Here is a 9,989-nt window from a genome sequence, read left to right on the forward strand (position 1 = left end):
ATTGTTATTATTATTGTTTTTATTAGTTTGTTAATATGAGCATTATTGTTATTAATATTTATAGTATAGTAGCATATCATCAAATACGTGTTATTTAAGCTGCAAAATTATTATATGTGAATTCTTTGTTTCCAGTGAATCCTTTTTCCATATCATTTGTATGCGTTTTTTAGTGTGTCCATGCGATGGAAAACTGTGTGCGTGCGTATGTTAAATTTTGCTTACATATCATTGTCACTCATTTGAAACAGTTATGTTCTTTTCCCTTCTGATGAGGTCTGTAGTTTCAGGGCATTGTAACGACGTTGATATGCTGCACTGACTGCAACGTATGTACACAACTAACGAAAATAAATAAAGCCTTGTATAATTTCCTTTTTCGAAGAACTTTTCTTTCTTTCTTATTGAAATATTAGATATTTAGTTTATGCTTTAAAAATACAGAAAAATATGTCGTTCATAATTGTTGATTAGAATGATTTTGTATATAGGATATATTAGGAGGTATCGTTCATTGTAATAGTCCTTATTATTCAAGATCCTGAATTTAGTATGCATGTGCAAGTACAACGAAATATGTATTCCTCCATGCTTAATATTTATTGAGCAGAAATAAAGCGAGATGAATTGTATTTTAATGATTTTATTCAAACATACTCTTCTTGTGATCGGAGGTGCCGCACACTCTTGTCATATCACATTATCACAGTTAGAAAAAATACCTTGTAGCTCTGCAAAACAAAGATAACATGTCTATAATTTATCTGAGTCATTTATATGAAAAGCTTACAATAATAGTATCACATAAGTAAAAGTATAAGGTAATTACAATATCTAACATGAACAATGACATGCAATATATTCTTATTATTCCTTCCACTAATTTATTTCTCGTTATATACCTATTCAATTTTTAGACTATCTGCCATTAAATATTGTTTAACATATGTTTAACAAAAAATAAATAAATGTATTCGATTGAGGTCTCATTTTCATGGCTTCAATAAAGAGAGTTGTATGGTACTTGACCGATTAAATTTTTTTGTTTTGGTATGCTTTTGACAAAATAGTGTGTTGTACATTTTTACATTGCTCTTTACGAAATTAAAAGTTGAAATGGCGCAACGGATGATAAGATTATTAAATGCCTTTCTACTTCATCATGATAACCGCCAGAGGCATTATAAGGAACATAATCAGATGTCCATTTTCTGTAGCTACAGCTATGGCGTCATTTTTTCCTGAAGAATTTCCTGTTGCTGTCATATTTGATGCTGAAGTAGTCGCCGTTGCACCGGATGCAGTCGTCGCAGGACCAGAAACGGAGGTGTTAACAGAGATAGTGCCATTTTTAATTGACGTTGTCGCACCTGGTGCTGCATTAGTAACTGTAGCTGGTGCAGCATTCGTCGTCATCAAAACTGTTGCATTAGTCGCAGTGGAATTACCTGCTGTCGAAATACCTCTCACACATGAATACGATTTTAGGTACAAACAAAATAATAACAAGTAATGCGAAAAATCATGGATAATTTACTAAATCAATACAAAAGTATGTTCGTCTGTTGATTTATATGCATTTCAATTGCATCATTAATTTTGAAAGTGAGATCCTGTAATCAAATAGAATAACCTATAACGATACATTTCACTAAACTCTGAACCAAGTTCGATTGCCTCTTTCGCAGGACTAAACGATTTTAATTACATAAATATATTCAACACTATAGATTAAATAAAACAGGAGAAATATGCATAGAAACGGGAGGCATGGAACGATGGGTCAATATTTTTGTACATTTGTAGGAGTAGAGGTTAAAATGTATTTACTCATGGATACCAAATAATCAACGAAAATACCAAATTTATGTGAGTATATACTGGGATGGAAGAACAGTGTACATTAAAAGTCGTCGAACTGGACTGGTAAATTGGGATTGCATGCATTATTATTGTAGCGCAATTTGCTATCTTAATGAAATAAATGGAAAAAGGTTGATACTATTGTAGCTTTGAATAATTTAGCACATCGGAGCCCTGTATGTATACGTGTATTCTACTATCTTGATATTTGAATGTCATTATGCTCATAAAATGCACCTTACATTGTTCGTAATTGTCACAAATTTAAATATAAAACAACTCTCACGGTTAGGAAGCTGAAACAATGGTTAAATATTAGGGATAATCACTAAGGGAGGTTGGTTTTTGTAATTGTCTTGATTATCTGATTCAGAAGACATACAAATGAATCTCCAGCATAACTAGACGAGAAATGAAAGCTAAAAAATTCAAAACTTTCTACCATTATAGAGATTATGAACGCAAAATATAAGTGCAAATTCAACATTTAAATTTTGATCGAATGTCTGTACCTAATAACCTAAGGCATGAACCCATCCCTCTCTTCTTCGTAACTCTCTCTCACTCAACCCGCACGCCACCCCCGAGAAAAAGAATAGAAAAGATGGAATAAGGTCGAATGTACGGAGAAAAGATTAGAGATAGAGAGGAACTAATTTTCTAGATAAATATATTAGGCAGCGGAATTTCTAAATGAATGCAGTATGTTGTCTATTTAGCTGTCTGAGGTTAACAAATCAAGCAATGATAAAAATTAGACAAAACTGAGCGCTTTATTTCAGGTTCCACTTCTTAGATCAGCTGACCATCTGAATGGGAAATTTCATGGATACATATTCATACTGATTAAGCAATTAATTGTTTCTCAAATCAATGTTTTGGATGCCTATACTTTATTTCTTATTATGAAACAGGTGTTTTTATTGTAATTTTAAAATTACTGTTTTTGTCTTAATTGGTTCAGATAATTAAAACGTTTCCTTTAATTTCGTTCTTAAGAACATAAACGTGATGCCATATTAGATACTGCTGTTAGTTAACTAAAGTCACATTCAATGTGATAATAGCTTAATGTCGTTCAGGAAAAATAAACTTCAACCAATGGAAAGAAAACAACTTTAACGTCGATGTATTTGCTATTACCATCAACTATTGTGGACTTAGTTTGATAAATATTAACGGAGAGGAATCACTGCAAGGAATGACACTTTGATGTGAATAAAGTATAAAGTATGTAAAGTTTGCAATAATCCTGTTATTGTCCAGTAAAAGTCCAAGTAATTAAAAGGATGCAAATGATGTCGTTAAAAAGTTTATTAACACAGTAGTAGAAGCACTACATATAGAATTAGCTGCATTGACGTAAGGCCACAGGGATATGGATGACACTTTCTGTAGCTCAGAAATACGCTACATAAGTGTGAGGAAATGTGCTGTAAAGCTGTACACTACATTATATATTTGTTTCTTTCTTAAAGAAATGCATTATCTAATTAGTCATGTATTTTGTATCTCTCATAGAAATTGGAGATAAGCAATCGTAAATTTCTACGACCAAAATAATTCTCTATTGGTGGAGAAAGCCCCTCATTGTAATTCTCGGTCTTAAATACATTTAATTTATAGTCACCAATTGCAACGTGAAGTGGAAAGACAAGGGAACACATTATATGCTTTGACAAGACGATATAATGACAACGGATTGACAGTCGCATGAGCTGCGAATTATTATAAATAATTTCGTATTCCTGATTAACTGGTTTTAATGAGAGTTTAATACTAAGAAACTAACTCAAGCACACACACACATATCTATCTATGTATCTCTCCCTACCTACCTACCTACACACATATACACACAGATATATATATATATATATATATATATATATATATATATATATATATATATATATATATATATATATATATATATATATATATATATATATATATATATATATATATATATATGTGTGTGTGTGTGTGTGTGTGTGTGTGTGTATCTATGCATACAGATTTGTGGAAATATATACAAGACACGATTTATATTAACAGTAGAAAGACTTCATACGAAACAAAGCACTTTAATGTGTGGGATGGAAGAGATGCCTGAAATATTATCAGAGTAAGTGAAAATGGACGTGGTCGATTTTTGCAGATTAAATTTCATGACAAAACATTTTAATATTCTTTGCGCAAATAATTTCCAAATTTCTCGAAAATGACATAAAAATTAAATTGCTAATTTATTTTAAGTCATAGCTAAAATTGAAGTCATTGACAAAACAAATTTATTTTTAAGTCATAGTCAAAACTAAAGAAGACAGGTTGCTTAATTATATAAATTTGTACGGAACTGTCTTAACGTTGTCAAGGAAACAATACGTACCCGAAACACAATATAGTATATCGATGAAGTTTTCAAGGATGAAATCGCTGCCGCATTGAGTGCAGCGTGTACAAACTATATATTTTCTGAACGTATCTTAAAATGCGATTTTTAAACATTTATTGCTCATAATCATCAGAAAGTGATCAAGATTATTCGTGGTATCCGTTTAGCTTATTTGAATGTGAATTCCACGTTACATAATAATTTTCTTATAAATTTGTATTCTTTACTGTTTTATTATTTTGTCAGAGTAATTTCGAGTTGTTTTGCCTGTTTCTAGATGAAAACATAACGTTTTGCTGTATATTGCTTATTTAGAGCTTTAAATTATATGCAAAACTATGGTTGCAATATAGATACATTTGTGACGTTGCCGGCAAATAATACAATAAGTGCATCTTAATAATAAATACACTTTTGATGACTTTATGAAGTATCATAACTATGAATAGCTGGAAAATGCATACATTATTTCAGCAGTCAAGCATAGTGCTTTATTCTTTATAATGGACGTTTTCTCATCAATGTGCTTAATTCCTTTTCATAGACGTTTTCACAACAAAGCGCATTTTTCGTTATCATTGACGTTTTTTCATCGAAACTCTTTATTAATTATCAAAGACGTTTTCTCATCAAAACGCATCATTCTTTATCATTAACGTTTTCTCATCAACACGCATTATTCTTTATCATGAATGTTTCTCATCAAAACGCATTATTCTTTATCATTGACGTTTTCTCATCAACACGCATTATTCTTTATCATGAACATTTTCTCATCAAAGAGCATTATTCTTTATCATGGACGTTTTTTTCATCGAAACTCTTTATTAATTTCCAAAGACGTTTTCTCATCAAAACGCATTATTCTTTATCATGGACGTTTTCTCATCAAAACGCATTTTTTATCATGGACGTTTTCTCATCAAAGCGCATTATTCTTTATCATGGACGTTTTCTCATCAAAAAGCGTATTTCTCTTTATCATGGACGTTTCCTTATCAAAGCGTAACGTATCCATTACGATAATGGTAGCATTAAACTTACCTATCAGTATGGAGATGAATGCAGTTATGCAGAACATCAAATGCAGCTCCATCTGAAAGAGAGGTAATAGGAAATTACAAATAAGTATTATTGCAAATGCAGAACTTTACAAACTTTAACAACAGCTTACATAATAAGATAATGTCTTCTTTGCAACAGAAAATGAAATGTTACAAAAAAACTTCGAGAAATAATTATGATTAAGAAAAAGACCTGTAATTAAATATGACTAAATTATAAAGAAAGACATTGAGGAAGATTTCATTTACCTTATCAAGACAAAGAGTTGACCAAGTTAGACAACACCAACTACAAGGATGAAGACAGAAAAATCCTGTGGGAGGGTTAAATTGCAAATGACAACGACTGGAATCTCTCGTTTTATACGCTCTTGCGAGTTGTCATGGTCACACTATAACTCCAAACACTTCCGTACTGGGAACACTCGATAAATTTGCTTAAGAATTTACAATATATACCCAAACAAAACCTCTGAAACCTGAACTAGTAGCTTGAGTATCAAAAACTTCAACAGATCAAGACAGATTAGAATGATGCTGAGTTTGAGATTTTGACTAGGACATTTGTCAGTGGAATGATAAAAGTCATCACAAGATTTGCTTCAATTATTTAGATATATTTTTTGTTAAATCTCATCTCAAAGTTAATTGTATTTTATTGAAGATTAATTCGATTTGAATAGTAAGATGTATTAAAGATTATAATCCGTGATGGGTCTGTATCTCTTTAGAGAACATCTACACAATTGTGAGCACAATGCAGGGATTACATCGAATGACATTTTAATATATTTGCCTGCCTGCTTTTCTTGTTTTTTGTCAACGCCTTCGCTAGTATGTTGATCAGATTCGGAAACGTTTCATGTTGATTGAAATGCTTTATCTGCAATTTCGCTCGAAACTAAAACAAAATACAGTTATTTTTCCAGAGGAATCTACCCGATGTCAGCTCGTGTAATTAGCTGACTAGATATTTGGGTTTTCTAAATATTTATTGACCATGACATAATCCATTAAAGGCTGGACATGATACGTTGGTAATACGTACTTTAATCTAGTGGACATCACCGCCATTAAGTCAGTCAAATTGTTTTACCGAAAACGCTAAATTCAATAGAGATGTTTTATCTTTTTTCCCAGTGAAATTCAATGAATTTGCACAACATACTCAGTTTTGGTTATGGAAATAACTTTATAAACATGCACAACGTTTACTGATATACTACTGATTGTATTCGTATTGCTTTTTATATGATTATAACATAAACGAAATCTTAAATGAACTATGAAATCTAGACCGACCAATTGTTTTTAGGGTCCGTGTGCCAAATACAATTAATAATGCATATTTAGTATTTAACACAAGAGTTTAGAAACTGTTTAACTATCGACTGACATCAATATCAATCTAGATATATAGCAATTATTGTGACGCATACGGTACCAATCAGACAAAACAGTACTTCAAGTTGTTTAAAGTCTGAATTATGATCTACAAAGTTAGGCAGGGCTATTCTTTACTTTACTAGGTGATTACCCTAAATACGTAAGTATTCACTGCAATTCATACACAAATCCGTTTCTTCTTCCTTTTTAACGCAGGGCCACCCTTGAGTTGAACAGGATCTTCAATCTTGAATCATACATGCAAAAGTTGAGGTACATGTATTTATCTGTAACAATTAATACCAAATTTTGAGGCGAGTGTCATCAACAGGCACACCCATAATGGGGTAGCATTGCGAAATCAGCACAGAAGTAAAATGTTATTGGCTGAGTCAGGAAATAGCACGCCATAGTACTGGGCTAGAGAATTCTTTAAAGGCAAACAAGGCTTTTGTTAAGTTAGAGAACCAAAATAATGATCTGAAAATAAAATTAATATACGTATATATTTCAATACACACGAACTTACATTTTGTGGTAAAATTTTGTCATATAATTTATTCACGCTGAAGCGCCCTGTAATTATTTAAATTTCAATATTAAAATGAATTATTTATTGAGTATAACTGTCTTATCAGTACTTTACCTATTAATTTTAGTATAGATCCGTTTTGTCTTCCACAATACGTCATGGAGAAAAAGGGTTATTTTTCTAGTGCAAAGGCTCCCTCCTTTGTATGCGTTTATCACCTCACCAAAATATTGCTTGGTTTAATCTAATAATTAATATTGTATTTACTATTGTTGTTTTATTTTTAAAATTAAAAAATATGATAGAAAATCAGATTTAACTTTGAAGGACGATTCCTTTACCTCCTGCTTCTGTAAACACATCAAATTAAAATGTTAACATCTCAAGTGCTGATGAAAATGAAAATATGAAATTATAATACCATGTTTATATTCCAAAATAATGTATACAAGCTCCAAGATTATACACTTCGTGTGACAACAAAATAGCTTAGCTGGGATAGAGCCATTTTAGTACATTGAAAATTCAGCTTCGGTATGACTTTTTGGCCATTGGAAAATGAGCTTTGGGACGCTGTTGGTTCATCCTAGCCTCTTGTGTGATACAATATTTGTATATTTGTAAGTATTGTTTGTGTACATTCCTTCCCCTGGTCTCTGGATAGTAAATGTGGGAGTGTTGGATAGTATATAACAGGGTTATGTTCACCCCAAACGGTGTGTTGATGGTATAGTGTGGGCTATTGGTCCCCTCAGCGTCTTGTTGATAATATAATGTCAGTGTTGGATGGTAGATAACTGGGTGCTGGATAGTATTTAATTGCGTGTTCGTCACTCTAAACATAGCGTTAATGGCTATCAGATATCTGGGTAAATTTTACTCCAAAGGACCTGGTACATAGTAGATAAGTGAATATATATATATATATATATATATATATATATATATATATATATGTGTGTGTGTGTGTGTGTGTGTGTGTGTGTGAGAGAGAGAGAGAGAGAGAGAGAGAGAGAGATGAAAACACAAGAATCTTGTGCAGCTCTCAATTTATCTTAGCATACAAAGAGATGATGTTGCTTGGAAAACAAGTTTGGTCATTTTGTAATTAAGAAATGTCTCAAATTATTCAACCATAATATTAAAGTTTAAAAATTTAATTTTAAATCGTCCATTTTTTGTTTTTGTTGCAGAAACTGATAAAGTTCTTGAGTTTGAATGTCAATGAGTTGAGGTCTCAATTCCTGTATAGAGATTGTAATCGGATACCTCAATTTCATTCATGCCAAGAACCTCCTCAACCAATATCTTTGAAGTCGAGACTGTATATTCTAAATCCTGTTTGTTTTTTGATTATCTCATTTTTAACAGGTCAGATATTTTATAAGATTAATTTGGAAAAATAAAAAAAATTCTTACGCATCAGTCAAGATGTAGAAAGTACATGGATAACAACAGGATGGCTCCCCTTCAGCCAGTTAATGAAAGTGTACGCTTGATACGCTGGGGATTAGTGAGAAAACAAATTCTCAGCATGTACAGAGAGAGAGAGAGAGAGAGAGAGAGAGAGAGAGAGAGAGAGAATATGAGCATGTGTGTGCTATTTATTAGGTGCTTCTATCCTTCTATGGATTATCTAGTGGTCTTACACAACGTACAAACGTAAACCGTCAGACGAGATCATACTTGATTAAATTCAACAGGATGCCCAATACTGGTAACTCATTGTTTATTTGGAAAGTCACCATCGTCATCACAACTTCTTCAACTCATAATTATCCTTCCTCTGTTGCTTCTTATCATTCTCCTGCTTGCATCATTTAAATTTCAGGAAAGATCTTTATGTGATATTTTATTTTTCGCTGAATCCACTTTGTCGTGTGATCAAAGTTACACAAAGTAGAACAAATTTTAAAGCATTAATACAAAACTTCAACAAATAATAGTATGGCTTTCAAGAATGTTCCTTGCAAGCACTCATTTTGTAGAGGTTTGTTACAATTGATAATCCCTATTATAGTGTTCTTCCATTAAATAATTAAATAATTTATCCACACATTTTTGAGGCGATTTGGTATAAATAACGTGAGAGAACATCAGTAAGGTTCATTATAAGGGCTATCGCAAGTTTACGCTGGACGAAACGTCGTACCGGGCAAGAGACACCTATGGTACACCCACTCTGAGAAAAACACGTATCGCAAACTCAGCTTCAGAAGGATCCAGTTTCGCGACATTTGCTTGGTTTGCGGTTGGAAAACGTTTTCCCTTTCGAAGCTGATCCTCGACTTATGGTGTCCGTTTCCTGTCCGATTATTTAGAAGCTGTCATACATACCTTAGAGGACCGGATATGATCTCAGTGTGGTACGGGTGTGTGTGTTCCTCCACCTTTTAATATTTAGCTAAGGTATTAGTGTCAGGTAGCGTATTTAAAGAAGCCAATTGTTTCTAGTAAAAGTATGTTTCTTTGATAATACTTACCTGATAATAATACATACAACACTCCCAGCCTCTCTTCCATTAAAGTCATATAGAGATCATTCATATATATATATATTGTTATATATATTTAATTTGCATTACTTGTTACTTAGTTTTTGTTTAAATTGTTTTTTATTCATTGCATGCTATTGATAATGTAGCATTGTTTGTTGGCCGTGACCTTATCTTCAATCAAGTTCATTTTGGTTTCGTCAGCAACATGTTTATCTCAGTCTGAGTCTAGAACTTTGGAAATTGTAACT

The 9,989-nt window shown here is 32.2% G+C and overlaps 1 protein-coding gene across 1 annotated transcript; it reads right to left on the bottom strand.

Annotated features, from left to right (window-relative positions):
• Positions 1–700: 700 nt before the first annotated feature.
• LOC149774432 (uncharacterized) lies at positions 701–5,677 on the bottom strand. The gene is made up of 3 exons (XM_089945272.1): positions 5,575–5,677; positions 5,306–5,357; positions 701–1,451 (listed from the first exon to the last, which is right to left on the bottom strand). The coding sequence occupies exons 2-3, from the start codon at positions 5,355–5,357 to the stop codon at positions 1,153–1,155; spliced, it is 351 nt and encodes a 116-aa protein (XP_089801398.1). The 5' UTR covers positions 5,575–5,677; the 3' UTR covers positions 701–1,152.
• Between the last annotated feature and the right edge of the window lie 4,312 nt (positions 5,678–9,989).

The sequence above is a fragment of the Sinohyriopsis cumingii genome, unplaced genomic scaffold (genome assembly GCF_028554795.1).
Source record: "Sinohyriopsis cumingii isolate HCF-2022 unplaced genomic scaffold, ASM2855479v2 utg000229l, whole genome shotgun sequence".
Classification (NCBI taxonomy): domain Eukaryota; kingdom Metazoa; phylum Mollusca; class Bivalvia; order Unionida; family Unionidae; genus Sinohyriopsis; species Sinohyriopsis cumingii.

What these genes read in the sequence shown, in the direction of transcription:
- LOC149774432 (XM_089945272.1), bottom strand. Translation starts at nt 5,357, where the DNA reads ATGGAGCTGCATTTGATGTTCTGCATAACTGCATTCATCTCCATACTG. An exon ending in ATTCATCTCCATACTGATAG is followed by an intron (nt 1,452 to 5,305) that starts GTAAGTTTAATG and finishes GTATTTCGACAG; the next exon opens with CAGGTAATTCCACTGCGACT.